Source organism: Rhinoderma darwinii, chromosome 10, assembly GCF_050947455.1.
Source record: "Rhinoderma darwinii isolate aRhiDar2 chromosome 10, aRhiDar2.hap1, whole genome shotgun sequence".
Classification (NCBI taxonomy): domain Eukaryota; kingdom Metazoa; phylum Chordata; class Amphibia; order Anura; family Rhinodermatidae; genus Rhinoderma; species Rhinoderma darwinii.
This window is the reverse complement of record NC_134696.1, coordinates 33,919,965-33,938,596: the sequence shown is the minus strand read 5'-3', so window position 1 is coordinate 33,938,596 and position 18,632 is coordinate 33,919,965. Positions and strand designations below refer to the sequence as shown.

The following is an 18,632-nucleotide window of genomic DNA, read 5'->3' as shown; positions in this document are numbered from 1 at the left end:
GCCTTCTGCTCGTGATCTTCTTCTTCAGTGTGTAACATAAAAACATGCATAGTAATGTACATGAGGTTAGGTTAACTCCTGAGAACCCAGATGGGAGAGGCGTGAGTTTATCTTGCTCATAACTGAAGTTCAACTTCCTTTTGAAAGTACCTCCAGGTTTTCTTGAAATATAAGTAGTAAATATACTTTTAAGGCCTCACGCACACCACCGTAGTATGGTTTTATATTGTACAGAGCCGAAGAAGGGCACCAATAGAGGTGAATGGGGCTTTTCTGCCTCTGAATTTAATATAGTGGTAGTACAAAACGATAGCATTAAAAAAATATTACACGCTGCATCACATGCTATATAATGCAGGTATTATTACCCTGTAGAAGCATGGGACATATGGCACCTGACGAAGCATCATAGGGCAGCAAACAGGATCCCTGCATCTATGTAAAACGGAGCCGCAATGGACTCGGTGTGCTGCTTCAGCCTCCTGCACTGGCTCGGCTGTGATCATGAGGCCTAATAGAACACCTGAAAAACAATAACATCACAAGGGTTAGCTCGTATTGTCCGTTCAAGACCTTCCTGTTTTAGCCCTAATTTATTAGTCCGGGCTGAAAGAGCATCCTTCACTATGGAGGATCTCGCATAGCCATGCATTACATGGACAGCCTATTCATTTCAATAGGAAGTGTGTAATGCTTCTTTTTCCTAGTGGTGGCACTAGAAGGGAATTAAACAATTGCTACCGGTCTAGAGCTGATTGCTGGCGGACAGCAGGACACTATGTAATCAGCTTATTGTCAGGAGGCTTTTAGAACAATAATGTATTGTCGAAAGAAATACATTTACTTGGATTAACAAAAGGTGGATAAGTGTCTAAACCATAACCTTAGGTCAAAACCACACATTGTAAGGGAAGGAATGGCGGGATGTTCAGCAGAGGAGCATCCTGACCAAGCAGGGCAAGTAGGTGTTGTCTGACGTCACACTGCACAGGAAGGAGCTAGATTTTGTCAGTCAGAGCAAAAAGGGGAGCAAAGGAAGAGACACAGAGAATCAACCACTCTACTGTCCCCTTTTTCTTTTTTGTTTCATAAATTGGGCTTTATGGGGAGTTACATCTGGATTTGGGTTTCTTGGGTGTTTTTTTGTACTTCTAACAAAAAAATAGGAATGCTAAATAAATAATAAAATAACAAAAAGGGAAATTTTTTTAAAGAATAAACTGGTGGAAGGTTGGTCTTTTTCATGTTGTGGAGTTTTTGTTAGTTACTTAAAGTTGGGAGTTTTATTGGGTGTTGGGGTGTTGGTTGGTCTTTGTCCAGGCAGGTGTTAGGCAAACTGGTCAATGCCTAGAGAGAGTTAAAAAAGGGGCTAAGTGGGGCATGAAGAACTATCTTTGGGTTTATACTTTACTAAGGCTAAGTTAACACTTGCGTTGTATAATCTGTTACTCTGATCGGTTTTTAGATCAGAAAAAACTGATAAAAACGAATCCGTTAAAAATCCCATTGAAATCAAATGCATTAGCATCCAAGTGCAGAGTACATCTATTTAAAAAAAAAAACAGGTGTGTAAAGGATAGGTAATTTTGTTATTGATGTCAAGGTAAAACGGATACAAACGGATTGTAATCTTTTTGCATTCGTTATTTTGATTGGATTTTTAACTGATCCGTTTTTAGATCAGAATGAGGATAAAAACGGATCAGAGTAACGGATTATACAATGCAAGTGTGAACTTAGCCTAAGTGGGATGGTTTTTAGAAAATAATGTAATTAAAATGCCTAATTGGCATGTAAGTGGTTTTAAGTTTGCTTGTTGGTTCAACATCGGCCCATTGGCCCCGGTCATGTCTTTATTATTGGGACATCCAACAGCAATTTTCAGAAATAGAGATATGTATGAGGTTTCTCTCCTTGGCACAATTATTGCACTCTTGAGAAAATGGAGAAATCCCAATGAGGTAAGACTAGGATTTCTCTGTTGCAGCACTCAATAATGGTAGGACACACATATACTGTACATGCTTTACTAAACCTCGATGTCTCTAACTTCCAAGTCTATTACAAATCATGCAAAAATATATTACAAAAAAGCGTAAATAATAATAATACAAAAAGTGTTAAAGTGTACCTATACTTTAAAAAATTTTTTTACATGTCATAGTGACATTTTAGAAGTTTTGATTGATGGGGGTCCGAGCACTGATACCCCCACCGATTGCTAAAATGAAGCGCTCAGGTAAATGCCGTGCGAGCAGTCTACGGACTCATAGCTCAGGTTTCCGAATGAATACGAGCAGAAACTAATCGGCACAGCGCTCACCTAACCGCTTCTGCTGCTTTGCTTTAGCGATCGGTGGGGTGCTCAGACCCCACTTGACATGTCAAAAGTTTTTTGAAAGTATGGATACACTTTAAAGTCATGAGACAGTAGCACTTCTTAAACTTACATCTATAAGATGCCCATAAAGAGTTAAAGGGCACAAAGGACAAAAAAGGTGTTATGGAAGTGATGATTTGCTGCTTCTTTTAGCCAAAGTTAATCTTCGTGACTAGAGAACAAAAAATTATTGGAGCCAAACATCAGATCACTCTCCTGATTCAAAATATTTTTCACTCATTATTGGTAAATGCAACTATATCTTTTATTTCACTATCTGAGAAAAATACATATGGGGCAATACAAGGGCACAATATTTCCCATGAGGAAAGTTTTGTATCATGGAAAAAATCTGAGCATTCTAAACGCTCGTCGCATTGTGTCTATGGCCAGCTTTACACAGGAGTTGAACACATCAATCTGATAGAAGTCAGCGGGGAGAATTTAGGAAGACCTCCAAACTAGTTTTTTTGAACAAAAATGTAGCCCAAAAAAAATGGGCGGGGCTTATCTGGAGGGGGCAGAGCCACTGTGGCCGAATAAATTTACTATAATTTATGCAAGAAGACTGGCGTAAATTATAGCGCCAATCTACTCCACCTTATAGCTGGAGTAGATTTAATTTTCTGGCGCACAGACACCATCTTACTTCAACTTTCTTTAGATTAAGAATGGCGTATGAAACGCCAGACTTAATGAAGTGATCCAAGTGAGTCAGGGGGGCCTCCTTTTTACCCTTATTAACCTGGCTAGTATTTTTTGGTAGAAGAGGTGGCATCCCTTATGGGCGCTATGTAATTCTTCAATTTCCCTTTAAATGTAAGCCACCTGATATCAGCTGGTCACCAGAGGTTTAGCTGTTGGAATTGTGCAGATCAGGTAATTTTCAGCATGCCAGTCTGTCCTGATTCGACATCCCCTTAAGCTACTCAGACAAAGATCAGGAGGTCTTCAACGTCAGTTAATAAAACAAGATAACCTTCACAGATAGTAAAATATTTTCATTATATCATTTTAAAATGATTGGTTCAAAAAATTGTCAAAAAATATTTTGATGGCAGAAGCTCTCTAAAGCTCCACTGTCTATAAAAGCCCTATGAAAGAAAAAAAAAATGATAATGCCAACATCAGAATAACAATAAAGCTGACACCCCATCATTTTAGCTAATCCCAAAAAATAACTATACTCACAGTCACGTACATATAGTATATGTATATAAAACACAAGACCACAGGAATAAAAAAAAAAAAGCAAACCCAAAAGGAAACGTGTCTGACGCACAAAACTTCCTCCCACCATAAGAAAAAATAAAAGACTAACATTTGTGACAAATCATACATCAGATCAGTGACATAGTGGGAGATTCTGAACTGCAGCGGGTTACCAACAAAGAACGGGTTTCATTTTTTAATGAATATGAGTCTTACGTGGAAGATGGGTTCATTGATAGCAGTGTGGTGTGTGTTACTTATGGGTGGCACTGCCAAATTTGCCACTGAGGAATGCACTAATAACTACATGGTAAACATAAATGGACTTTCAAAATGCTGCCCACCCTGTAAACAAAGTAAGTATGATCTAAAACTGGAGATTTTTATTACTCTATAAATATTTCACCTACAATATATGAAGTGTATGTGTATATAATATATGTGTATCTGGTGTAACCATTGCACACTACTTTACGAACATAGAATAAAAAGTTGAGTTACTTTGTAAATACATTGCATTACTTAACCTATATTATACAGAACTCCAGAGCTGCATTCTCAATTCTTCTGGCTTCAGAGCTGAAATCACTTAAAATAATTGACTGTGACTGTGTCTATAGTCTTTACAGCAGCTACAGTGCCTTTTTAGCTCTCCTAGAGATCTGTAAACGCGATTTTGACTATTGAAAGTATATACATTTTGTGATTATTGTAGGAGACGATAGAAATTAGTCGAATAATACACATTATCGAACTGCCTAAAGATATAAAAATTACCTTTCATTAAAAAACCAGATGTCTAAGGTGGACGTTCAGCTCTGCTCAATATGTTAATTCTGTGGAGCCTTGTAAGATGAGTGGCTGCTAAAGTGACAACTCTATGGGTATGTGCACACGATGAGAGGCTTTTATGGCTGAAATGACAGACTGTTTTCAGGAGAAAACAGCTGCCTCGTTTCATCCGTAAAAGCTCCTCCTCGTATTATACGAGGCGTCTGTGACGCTCGTAAATCTTGAGCTGCTCTTCATTGAGTTCAATTAAGAACGGCTCAAATTACGTTGCAAAGAAGTGCCCTGCACTTCTTTGCCGAGGCAGTCAATTTACGCGTCGTCGTTTGACAGCTGTCAAACGACGACGCGTAAATTACAGGTTGTCTGCACAGTACGTCGGCAAACCCATTCAAATGAATGGGCAGATGTTTGCCGATGTATTGTAGCCCTATTTTGAGGCGTAAATCGAGGCATAATACGCCTTGTTTACGCCTGAAAATAGGTAGTGTGAACCCAGCCTGAGGGAAACATCAGGATCAGATTAAGGGACTAAACCTGTCTGATCTATTTTTCCCCAGACACCAAACTTCGGGTGGGGGACCGCCATCACGGATATCTTAAAATTTATGGGCAGCTTTAGCTTTTGTTAGTTTCACCAGACTTCTCAACATGTTGACAGAGTTAGGACTGGCTGATCGATAAACTTCTGAGGAATTAGTTGGTGCTATATAATGCCTCTAAACCTCCCCGGCCGGAGAAAAAGGAACATTTTCATCCAACCCCATCCTACATTTCTGTCAATGGTGTATGGGTTACTAGACAAGGACAAGTACTTTCCATACTGACTTTTGCTGGATATGCCATTAAGTTTATCCCTATGTTATCCATATATCTGAAAACATAAGCCTGGTTTAATAGTAGCACAAGCAAACAAGCAATCTGGGAAAGTCAAATTTGTTTACATGTGACTGTATGTGCAATATGTGTGTGGAAAAAATGTGATAAATAATGGGGTATTCTAATGAAAGACATTTATAACTTAAGGTCCTATTACACCGGCCAATTTTGGCCAGTGCAACGAGCAACGATCAATGAGACAGCTCGTTAATCGGCACTCGTTTGCTCCTGTCACACGGAGCTATAGATGGGGACGAATGCTCGTTACTCCGATTGCTCATCCCGATACATTATTATCATGTCGGCAGCGCGTCTCTCTGTTTACACAGGGAGATGTGCTGCCGACAGCGATAATATTTTAGACTTTTAAAACGATACGATCAGCAGATGAACGGGCGTTTGCTCGTTCATCTGCTGATCGCTGCTCTGTTTACACAGGGTAATTATCGTGAACGAGCATTCTATGAACGATCGTTTGCATGATAATTGGCCCGTGTAAAAGGGGCTTTATCCATAAAATATATTATAATTTGTTTGGTGGGAGTTCCTAATAACCAGCAACACTGACCTTATCTCCCTACTACACCTCTGGCTCGTCCCTTACTCATCAAAGTGTCTGGCAGGGAGAGCAGCGAGATAAGGTCAGTTGGCTGGTAATTAGGACTGAAACATTTTGTTGTAGAACTACCCAATTCTAGACATAGAGTGCATCGGGTTTCAGGAGCAGGCAGCATGAAGTGTTCCCCACACCGAGTAGCCGTGTTCAGTGTGTCAGCAGTGGGGCAGCAGTTCATGAACAGTTTTAGGCTGGGTTCACACTGAGTTTTTTGCAGGAGTTCTTTGTTTGAAATTTTGAGGCAGATTTTCCTCTGCCTGCACGCCGATTTTCACGGCGTTTTTCGCCCGCAGCCATTGACCGCCACGGACAAAAAATGCAGCGAAAAACGCTTTCTCTGCCTCCCATTGATGTCAATGGGAGGTCAGAGGCGTAAACGACCGAAGATAGGGCATGTCCCTTCTTTTTCGCGCGAGACGGTTTTTACGCTCGCAGGAAAAATTCCTCCGCCTCCCATTGTAATCAACGGCCGTTTGTTGGCACGTTTTTCGCATAAAAAAACTCATCAAAAAACTCTGTGTGAACTCCCCCTTACAATGAATGGAGGCTGAATTGGTTAATAAAGTATATTGCAATATTTCTTGAAATTGCCTGCCCTATATATATAATTTAAAAAAATAAAATGATAGTTACCCTTTAAAAGTTAAAAAAATTAAACCTTGCAAACTAAATGAAATATTTTTTTATTTTCAGGTGAAAATGTTCAGGTATGTCCAGATGCAGACCAACGACAGGAAGAATGCCGTTGTAGTCAAGGCTATGGCTGCAATTCTAGAAGTTGCACTATATGTGAAAAATTGCCCACCTGCAAAAAAGGATATCAGCTAAAGAGATCAGGTAATGATTCTTCACTCGTTAAGGTGCCCATATATAGTACATTAGATGAACGTCTACCAAACCCACTAATTTCGTCAGGATCGGCCAACCATCTAATTTGTAAGGAGTTGTTAGATTTATGCATGCCCGATACTTTGTTTTCACGAGAGATAAGCCAATGTTAAAGGCATCTGGCAGTGGCTTAGTCTCCTCTACATATTGAGTACATGCTTAAATGAGCCAAGCCTGATTGTATATTGGGGTGGGGTCGAGAGGCATAGCTGTTAGCCATTCGGCCGACAGCTATCTAAGGTGTATAGCCATCTTTAGTCTCCGATAGTGACAGCAGAAAATTGTAGCTATTAAAGTTCCCAGACTCCTGATGAGCAAATATATGTAGGAGGGTGGGAAGGAGTGGTAGGTGGACTAGGTGGTTATCTTGAGTGCACAGAAGGGGGCACAATTTATAGTTATTGTTGGAAAAAAGGATACTGTATACTTCTGGAACAGCTACATAGAATTTTAACAGAGGTGGACAAGTCGAGGACTTAAATTTACGTATATTTTTTTTATTTTTTCTTACAATGCGGTATGGAGTTAGAATGCTGTTCAGACTTAAAGGGAATGTGACGCTATAAAAAAATGTATTTTTTTTTTAGTTAAACAATTAGTGTATAGGTGATTAAACATTGTTCTAATTTTTTTTTTTTTTTTTCACGAGTCAGGAAATATTATAAATTAGATTCTAATTTATAATATTTCCCAGTGCTGGTCACTAGATGGAGCAATTCCCAAAATTGCAGCATTGCATGTGGTAAAGCAACCACATTGCTTTATGCTGCAAAATTTGAGAAAACTCACTCGCTCTAGTGAGCTCTCAGAATCCCCCCCTCCTTTATCCTGGCTAGTGCCGGGAGAAACGAGGGGATTGAACAGTCAAACCTCCTACACTGTGTGTCGCCATTTTTTGAGCTAACACACAGTGTAGAAGGTTTACATACACTAGTAAAACACACTGAAACACGAACATACATAGAAATAACTTACCTGCTCCAGTCGCCGCCGCTCCCTCCGGTCCGTCCGCTCCGTCTGCTACCTCCCGCTCCAAGTGCACAAGTCCGGAAGCCGCGACCGGAATTAGTAATCTTACTGTCCGGCCGCGACTTCCGGTCTACAGGAAAATGGCGCCGGACGGCGCACAGTTCAACTTGGACTGTGTGGGAGCGGCGCATGCGCCGTTCCCACACAGACGGAGTACAGCATAGTGGATGGAACGGGCCCCGTTCGCATTCACTATGGGACTGTAGCTGCCGTATTCCATGTCTGTATGTGTCGTTAATCGACACATACAGAAATGGAAAAAAAAATGGCAGCCCCCATAGGGAAGAAAAAATGAAAAAATATAAAAAGTAAAACACAAACACACAAATAAATATAAAAGTTTTTAATAAAACACAAAAATCAAACTGACGTAAAAAAAATAAATTTTGTGACACTGTTCCTTTAAGCTTCGTACAATAGTAAAATTTTATTAATTTTCATATTCTTCCATCATGGAAAAGATTAACCTGTGTGATGGGAGTGAGCAATAGAATTACATTCTGCTTTAGAAAGGCCTTGCTGTTCTACAGTTAAAGAGGTATTTCCATCTTAAAGAGGCTCTGTCACCAGATTTTGCAACCCCTATCTGCTATTGCAGCAGATCGGCGCTGCAATGGAGATAAGAGTAAAGTTTTTTGTTTTTTTTTAAACGAGCATTTTTGGCCAAGTTATGATCATTTTTATATTTATGCAAATGAGGCTTTCTAAAGTACAACTGGGCGTGTTTAAAGTTAAAGTACAACTGGGCGTGTATTATGTGTGTTACATCTGGGCGTTTTGTCTTGTTTTACTAGCTGGGCATTGTGAATAGAAGTGTATGATGCTGACGAATCAGCATCATCCACTTCTCTTCGTTAACACCCAGCTTCTGGCAGTGCACAGACACAGCGTGTTCTCGAGAGATCACGCTGTGACGTCACTCACTTCCTGCCCCAGGTCCTGCATCGTGTCGGACGAGCGAGGACACATCGGCACCAGAGGCTACAGTTGATTCTGAAGCAGCATCAGCGTTTGCAGGTAAGTCGATGTAGCTACTTACCTGCAAACGCTGATGCTGCTGCAGAATCAACTGTAGCCTCTGGTGCCGATGTGGCCGACACGATGCAGGACCTGGGGCAGGAAGTGAGTGACGTCACAGCGTGATCTCTCGAGAACCTGTGTGTCTGTGCACTGCCAGAAGCTGGGCGTTCTGAAGAGAAGTGGATGATACTTCTCGTCAGAACGCCCAGCTAGTAAAAGTAGTAAAAACGCCCAGATGTACGCACATAATACACGCCCACTTGGACTTTTACTTTAAACACGCCCACTTGGACTTTTGCAAGCCTCATTTGCATAAATACAAAAATGGTCATAACTTGGCCAAAAATGCTAGTTTTTTAAAAATAAAAACGTTACTGTAATCTACATTGCAGCGCCTATCTGCTGCAATAGCAGATAGGGGTTGCAAAATCTGGTGACAGAGCCTCTTTAAACAGTTATGGCACAGCCACAGTTCTGTAAATTTCAAGGTGGGGCCACAGATTCTCGATCAGATTGAGATCTGGAGAATTTGGAGGGCAATTCAACACTTTCAACTCTTTGTCTCGTTCCTGAACGATTTTTGCAGTGCGGCAGGATCATTATCCTGCTAAAAGAGGGCACTGCTATTAGGAAATACAGTTACCATGAAGGGGTGTATTTGGTTTGCAACAATATTTAGGTAGGTGGTATGTGTCAAAGTAACATAGACCTGAATACCAGGACCCAAGGTTTGCCAGCAGGACATTGGCCAGAACATCACACTGCCTCTGCCAGCTTGCCCTCTCCTTATAGTACATCCTGGTGGCATCTTTTCCTCAGTGAATCGACCCACACACCTGGCCGTCCACATGATGTAAAAGAAAATGTGAATTATCAGACCGGGCCGCCTTCTTTCATTGCTCCATGGTCCAGTTCTGATGCTAACAAGCCCATTGTGGTGGACAGGGCTCAGCATAGACACTCTTACCAGTTTACGCAGCCCCAAACAGAGAAAGCTGCGATGCACTATGTATTTTCACATAGCCAGCATTAACTTTTTCAGCAATTTGGGCTACAGCAGCACTTCTGAGGGATTTGACCAGATGGGCTAGCCTTCGCTCCCCACACCCATCATAGTTCCTTGGGCGTCCATTACCCTGTCGCCAATTCACCAGTTGTCCTTCCTTAAACCAGGTAGATAGAGTCATACAGAAAGCCACAGATAGTGTGCTTTATATGGGCTGCAGAACTCTGAGGTGATTCTAATATTCTTAATCATTTATGCTTCGGTGTATACTCCACAGTCCTCAGGAACAGGAGTCATTAGATCACATGATTCTTTTTAGAGCTACGGATTGGTCGAGATGGATCATGTCTAGCTGCCAACATTTCCGATTTTGACGGGGCTATAAACGTACCGGAGTGCAAAAAGGGCTGTGTTTATGAAAATTTGTTCAAAACATAATACCATATTATAAGCACAAGAACACAGGTAACAGAACTCTAAGTTGACGTCAAATATTCTTAAAGGGATTTCATACTACAGACATTTATTGTATAGCATATTGATTTGATCTGCTGTAAATGTATGAGGGTCCGAGATCTGGTACCCCGCCCTATACTCCATCCATGGCAGCAGTGATTTTCCTTGTTAATTTTTTTGCCCATATGAATTAAGTTTTCCAGGACTTGCCTGATTCTTTAAAAAGCCCAGTTACCTGCAAAAAAATGGGGAAAAAAATGCACTTACTGTTCAAATTTTGCTCCTGGCCCCCACTTTCAGTCCCACATGCTATAGTGCGAGAACTAGGCTGCAATGATGTTCTATCCAAAGTAACGTCAGGTGACGTCATTGTTTAATGGCTGCTGCGAGATCTTACATCACTATGGACACAACATCACTGTAGCTAGTTGTCACTGAAGCGCAAGAGACCTGCAACAGAAGGTTAATTTAAGTGGTAAGTATATGACCAAGTTTACCACATTTCTATGTGTTTATTCAGAAATCCTGGGTTGTGGTTTTTTAAAAAACAGGGCAAGTCCCTAAAACCTTTTTAAGTCAATAAAGAAAAAACTCTAGCATTAGGGCCTGCTGCTTCATTGGCCACATTGTGCAAACAGATTTTTGAAAAGCTGGTCATTGTGGTAATCTCCAATTCAGCAAATCATAGATTAATTGAAGAAATAGACGAATATTTAGTAGGGTCTGAATTGCAGGTGTTTGGATGAGAATCTGACTTATTCAGTCTGGATGTCACAATCATGTCAGATGCAAATGCCTGAAGCTCAGGGAGCGCATGTCTGTCCATGTTCCATTAGGATCACGTATACTATTGTTTTGGTCGCATATGCAAACCTCATGATGCAAAATACCCAATACCTCAGATTTTCCCAAAATGACTTTAATTGGTGAAAACTGTTGTTTCTTACATGCCCTACCGTAATACAATCTTCTATAGTAGCAGCTCCAGGAACATTAAGTGGAACTACTTGATTGATCGGTAGGTGCCCAACCAATAAAGGCCCTTTTACACGGGCCAATGATCGGGCAACATATGAATGCTCGGTCCCGATCATTGCCCTGTGTAAACAGGGCAACGATCAGCCGATGAATGAGCAAACACTCGTTCACCTGCTGATCATATGTTTATGCATCAGAAAATATTATCATTATCTGCAGCACTATCACATCACAGGGAGACGTGCTGCCGATATGATGGTCATGCAAGGGGACGAGCCATCGTATTAATAATCGCTTATATCCAAACATTACTGATCATAACTCCTTGTGGAAACAGCAAACGAGCGCCGATCAAGAAACTGTCTTGTTTGCACTCGTTGTAACGGACAATATTCGCCGGTGTAAAAGGACCTTAAGACCCCCACCACTTGTTAAAGAGACTCTGTCAACACATTATAAGTGCCCTATCTCCTTCATAAGGAGATGGGTGCTATAATGTAGGTGACAGCAGTGCTTTTTATTTAGAAAAACGATCTATTTTTACCACGTTAGGAGCGATTTTAGCTTTATGCTAATTCGTTTCTTAATGCCCAAGTGGGCGTGTTTTTACTTTAGACCAAGTGGGCGTTGTAAAGAGGAGTGTGTGACGCTGACCAATCAGTGACCAATCAGCGTCATGCACTTCTCTCCATTCATTTAGTCAGCACATAGTGACACTGCGTTGTTCACTATGTACTGTCTTATACTGACACATTAACTTTACTGAAGTGTTTAGACAGTGAATAGACATTCCTTCCAGCCATGACGGGATGTCTATTCACAATCCCGACACTTTGTTAACGTTTGTTTGGTACTTACAGCAGAGCAAAGCGTAATCTCACTGTAACCTGTCATTTACAGCGACATCTATGTTCATAACAAAACTACAGTTTAGATGATCTATTCTTATGTCTCAAAGTCAGAATATTGTTAGTTGAACCAGTGAAAATGAATATACGTTGATCTACGTACAGTATGCAGATCTTGGTGGTAGTAGCAAATATTCAAACGGGAATGTCTATTAATTTCTAGAAAAAGAAACCACAGTTTTTGAGTATTATTGTGAAGAATGTCCAAAGGGGACTTATTCTGAAGTAGAAAATGGAATCTGCAAGTCTGTCGAAGGGTGAGTACATATGATAAGCACAGCACCATATATTAAATATAAATAACTGGTTATCAGCTATGTTATTCATTCTCCATAGGATTTTATGAAATCTGCATCGTCAAATACAACCTGTGCAACCATTTTTTTTGTATTGCTCCATTGCATCTAAAATAAAATTGAAGCAACTTTTCAAATAGTCCTGACTAAAAATATCCTAACGTTTTATGTCTACAGCTCCTATTCAGACATATGTGTCTCCATGGTTACAGACTACAAACAAAGTCTTATTTGTAGTCAGATTCTTCTTGCTAACATACAGACTCTAGAAGAGGGGCAGATGTAAAGGATTAACACTTGACTGCAGGATCAGGCTACACACACAGTTTGTTTCTAGTCTGTAACCTTGGAGAAACATAGGTCTGCATAGGAGCTGTATGCACAAAACGATAGGATATTTTTAATCAAGACTATTAGTGAAGTATATGTGGTCTAATCCTATAGTCATACTCCCTTTCATCTATCCCTTACTTCTTGCTGAGTTATATTCAGTAGGTTAGCAAGAAGTAAGGAACCGATAAAATGAAGTATGTCTAAACTTGAAAAATTATGCTTTTCCACACAATGCCAAAGTATTCTGGCTAGATTGTCTTAACTCAAAGCACAACATGCCCAACTGATCTGGTTCTAAATCAATGAGAATAGGAGTTAACCTGTTGTATTTACTGTGTAATAGACTTACGTATTTTCTTAATTTACAGGCAAATCTTTACTACAGAAAGTAACATTTACTCCCCTGTGCCTTCAAGCCAGAAACCTGAAAATAAACCCAAGGGTAAACATAGCAATAATTACCAGATGATATTGATAAAGTTTACACTGTTTCCATCAATACCTCTATGGGGAGGGGGGAAAAGTGGCCAGTGGCCTCCACCACCAAGACGCCTCTCCACCACAATGTTCCTTAAAAACTTCCCCAGACACTTCTAGCAGCAAGACATGCAAGACACAGCTAGAAAAAAATGTGGTGGTCAACTTTGCGAATTTATTGCCAATGGGAGATGTGGATAAGCATTTGCTAGATACCACTGGATCCACTTATCTCTATGTTGAACAAAATGTTGACCCTTCTTTCTCCCAATATCAGATACCTTGGGGGACAGTGGAGCTCTCCCATACATATAAGACTGTTGTCAGAGCCCATAGCTATCGGCAGGATATGAAGATAATTATCTAATGTTTTTATTCAGATTATCCATGTATTATATGGCAGTTCTGCTGGGGAGGAGGCCCCACCGATTTCTATGCCAGGGGCCTCCACCAACGTTGATCCAGCACTGACAATACAAATGCTAATATACTGCTGTCCCCAAACTTCTCATTAATAATTGTTTCTAGAAAAGGACCACCGCTTCTTTCTACAAAATCAGTTTGTGTGTGGTAAGCAGAAACAAAATAGATTTCCTCTCCGTTTCCTGCCTACATGTGAAGTCTATAAGTGAACTGACCGGAAGACAGTGATGCGGTGGTTTGGAAACATCTGCATTTCTTCCCTGTCTTTCTCGAAAATGTAAAAAGTTACACCTAGTGCAGCCAACAGACATGAAATGTGTCGGACTTTTCTCTATACACCATGTTTGTCACATATATGAGGATGCCACACATTGTGCAATTCGTAACTTGTATTTAGTAGCTGGGAAATATTTAACAATTAAATAAAATGTAAAGATTTGTATGATGTTAGAAAAAAAGATCTGTTTAGTTTTCCAGAAACAGCGCCACTCTTGTCCATGGGCTGTGCCCTAATCACGTGATCACACATGATCAATGTTAGATGCTACAATAAAAACCTTACATTTTGAATACTTGCTCTTTCTTGTTACCTTTACGGTAAGTTCACACGTAGCGTAAATACTGTGGATTTTCCGTTGCCAATCCGCAGCATATTACAGTAGCAGCAAAGTGGATGAAATTTGAACAAATCTCATCCACACGCTGCTAAAATAATGATCGTAAAATACGCACAGAAATTGACCTGCGGTGCAGTTTTTTAATCCGCAGCATGTCAATTGTATTTGCATAGTCGCTGCTTTTTTTGTTGCAGATTTTTCCCCCATTGAATTCAAGGGGGAAAGCCCACAAAACAAAAAATCTGCGAGGTAAAAAACCCGCAACAAATAGCAGATGTTGCAATTTTTGCGGCAGAAAAGCTGCGATTCTGCTGCAAAAATCGCAACTTAGAAAAAAAAAAGCGCTAAGGGCACGTTCAGACATGGCAGAGTTTTTCCACTGCAAATGTTGGTGCAGATTTGGGTCATTACACAACGAATCTGCACCAACATTTGCATATTTGACAGGTAATTCAGACGTTGCAGAAAACACAGCGGACTTGCCACAGATTTCAGTTTTTTCATTGCAAAGGCTGAAATACGCAGTGAAATTCCGCTTCTTCTCCGCAACATAATGTGCATGCTGTGGACTGAAAATTCTGCCCCACAGCCTATGGTCTGCAGCAGAGTTTTCCGCAACGTCTGAACTAACTTTCATAAAAATGTATAGAAACAAATGTAAAAAACGGCCGCAGGAGAATTCCACAGCAATTCCGCCACGTGTGAACCTGCCCTTATGCTTAACCAGAATTCTGTGCTTCTTCTTCCCGGCCGGCCTCCAGGGATGACGTTTCATCCTAAGTGAACGCTGCAGCCAATCACAGGCTGCAGTGGTCACATGGGATGAAACGTCATCCCAGAAAGGCCGGCCGGGATGAAGAAGCACAGAATTCTGGGTAAGCAGGACGGCAAAAAGATGCGTTGCCATCAAACTTTTTTTGTTTACATGCAGTTTTCCGCAGCAGACAGTCCAGCCGAAAAACTGCACCTCAATTTGGTGCAGCTTTTCGGACGGAATTCCTTGCAGTACTCAGGGCAGATACGCTGTTTGCTTTTACGCAACGTATCCACGCTATGTGAACATACCCTAAGGGCTTGAAAAAATATTTATTTTCTTTAGGATCTGGCATCAGTTTTGGGTGTCAGTTTTCTTGGGACAGCAGTACAAGACTGCAGAGCTCTACTTTACCAATTATTTCATATCATTAGTATGATTTTTTCACTATCCTGAAGCATTTTTCTCTCATTTCTCTCCAGAATCTGCTTTTAAGAACTGGACATCTCTGGCTCTCTATTTGGCTCTAGCAGTGTTTATTATCTTATTAATAACGGTCGCCATTCACCTCCTCATATGGAAAATCAAAGCAGCACAAGTATGGAAAATTGCAGGTCTGTATAATAAATATTAATAACATCAAAAAGCAATTTGCAGAATAATTAATATAAATGTCCATAGTTAATGTTCGGCCTCATTTACACGGCCATATTACAGGTCCGTAGTGTCGGGCTGAAATACCTTGGGCCCACCAGAGGAAATAATTATTGGAACCCACTCGTCAGCCATATAGATATAATGTGACCCAAACTTCCTCTTGTAGATAGTGCCACACTGCCCCCATATTGTAGATAGCGCCACAAAGCCCCCATATTGTAGGTAGCGTTACACAGGCCCCCTCTTATAGATAGTGCCACACACAGGCCCCTCTTGTAGATAGTGCCACACACAGCCCCGTCTTGTATATAGTGCCATACAAAATCCCCGACTGTAGACAGTGTTACACAGCCTCCCCTCTTGTAGATAGTGCCACACAGCCCCCTCTTGTAGATAGTGCCACACAGTCCCCCTGTTGTAGATAGCGCCACACAGCCCCCTCTTGTTGATAGCGCCATGCAGTCTCCCTCTTGTAGATAGTGCCACACACAGCCCCTCTCTTGTAGATAGTTCCACACACAGCCCCCTCTTGTAGATAGTGACACACAGCCCCCTCTTGTAGATAGTGCCACACAGCCAACTTCCTCTTGTAGATAGTGCCGCAGAGCCCCTCTCTTGTAGATAGCCCTACACAGCCCCCTCTTGTAGATAGTGTTACACAGAGCCACTCTTGTAGATAGTGCCACCCACACCCCCTTCTTGTACATAGTGCCACACACAGCCCCCTCTTGTAGATAATGCCACACACAGCCACCGTCTAGTAGATAGTGCCACCCACAGCCCCCCTCTTGTAGATAGTGCCACACACAGCCCCCTCTTGTAGATAGTGACACACAGCCCCCACTGTAGACAATGTAGACAATGCCACACAGTCCCCCCACTGTAGACAGTGCCACACAGCACCCCACTGTAGATAGTGCCACACAGCCCCCCACCGTAGGCAGTGCCACACAGCCCCCCGAATGTAGATAGTGCCACACAGACCCCCAAATCTCCCTCTCCTGTACATAGGGCCACACCGCCCTCGGATACGGGACAATTGCGTAGGCCAGCGTGATGCAGTGATGTCATTACGCCTACATGCGCAGGGACACTTCCCAGCGCCTTTTAGGCTGCAGGCGTAGCATGGCCTGCAGCCTATAGTAATCAATTGTATCTGTGTCCTGAGGACGCAGATACAATTGAATGTGGAGTCGCCATGAGGGGGCCTGTGCCGCTTGGGCCATAAATGTTATGTGCCGGACGGCCCTGCCTACAAGAGCAAGCAGCGGGGCAGGGAGACAATGTCTCTCTGCTCCACTGCAAGATAAAAGCAGCTAGCTTCCTGGGCTCACCGGAGGATCCTTCAGTCTTCCGGTGGGCCAGTCCGACACTGCAGATCCGTGTTGTACAGATTCATAAGAAAGAGGAGCCCATAGCCTGCTAAAGGCCCATATTATACCTCTGTGTGCCTCCGTTCTTGTGGCAGGCAGCATTGCATTAGGTAATACAGATGCATTCTCTCAATGCATTGCTTATAGGGGAAAATTTGGTAACTCGCATACCATATGGCAGCACACAAATGGAACACAAGGTTTGGAATACAGACCCACAAGGACTCTGATTACAGGGTCAATGCATGCGGCAATGCTGTTTTTATGGACCTCTATGCTCTATGACCCCCTCAAATAATTTTATAGACATATAATATTTAAGTAGATCATTATTTGTCCTTTCCGAATCACACAGGCTCTATTACCATTCCAGGGTTCCTGGAGTTCATATTTACTAAAGTCATCATAATTTTATAAAAATTTACAAGATTATACAGTAGTAACCAGCATATAATGCCAATAGTATAACTATTAAAACATTTTGTGCTGTGTATTTGTTTTAATATATTTTAAATTATTTTATATTTTGTCTTCCAAAGAGGAGTGGTCACCTCTCCCGACATAGATATTTTGGTAAACAATTGTATTCCCCATGAAGTAAAAATTTGGGAACATATTTTCTTAGAACTTTACGTTGTGCTCTTATTGGCATCTGCATTGGAGGCTTCGTTAGAGGCCTCCCTCGCAGATCCGGCTGAAATGACCATAAACAATAGCGCAACATGCTGCACTATTGTTTCGGGTAAAACCACAGACACCCTGATGGAAAGCCGACAGAACCCTTTAAAGTCAATTGGTTCCGTTGCGTCCGGCATTCTCTTGTTCTGCTCCTTTTACAGATCAGAGCAACGAAATGCCCTGACACAGATGTGAACAGGGCCTTACTCTGTTATTCCAACTAGAAATGTAGGAATGAATTGACAACTGGGTGTAACCAGTTGGGAGTGTGTCCCTACACAGACTGACAGTGTCCAATCAGTTATCCTTTGACCCAGCTGTCAGTTTATTAATTTCTAGGAGGAATAACAGAGGAATGGTGCAATGCAGGGTTCTAAGAAAATATGTTCCAAAATTGTTATTTCATGGGGAATACAAGTGTTTACTAAAACAGACATGTCAGAAGAGGCAATTGGTTCTCTTTAAGAGAAATTACACTTAATTGTAACAAAAATATTAATATTTCTAGAAGATCCATTTCAACCTCACTTCATCATTAATAAGACTGCTAAGGAAGATATCGATTCGTGGAGCTGTCAATATCCAGAGGAAGAACATGGAGAAGAACACGGGAATGGCCCAGTAGAGAAGCAATATGTCTAGTCAATCAACTTTGAGGACTAAAGATGAAAGAAACAAATTTCACAATAGAATGATTTTGAATTGTAGAATTGATTGTTTGGTCTTATAGTAATGGCTACCAAACAGTTTTTGAGAAGAGATTCTTATGCCAAAAACATAAAGTGTCAGAACAGCATAGGGTACGAGTGGAATATTGTAGTTATTTAAGTTGAAAAGAGACACTTGTTTATCTAGTTTGGTAC

General features: G+C 41.2%; 1 protein-coding gene across 1 annotated transcript; it reads left to right on the top strand.

Annotated features, from left to right (window-relative positions):
- Nucleotides 1-3,797: 3,797 nt before the first annotated feature.
- Nucleotides 3,798-18,411, top strand: TNFRSF18 (TNF receptor superfamily member 18). The gene is made up of 6 exons (XM_075839727.1): nt 3,798-3,948; nt 6,570-6,713; nt 12,325-12,418; nt 13,159-13,232; nt 15,544-15,675; nt 18,278-18,411. The coding sequence occupies exons 1-6, from the start codon at nt 3,798-3,800 to the stop codon at nt 18,409-18,411; spliced, it is 729 nt and encodes a 242-aa protein (XP_075695842.1).
- The last annotated feature ends 221 nt before the right edge of the window (nt 18,412-18,632 follow it).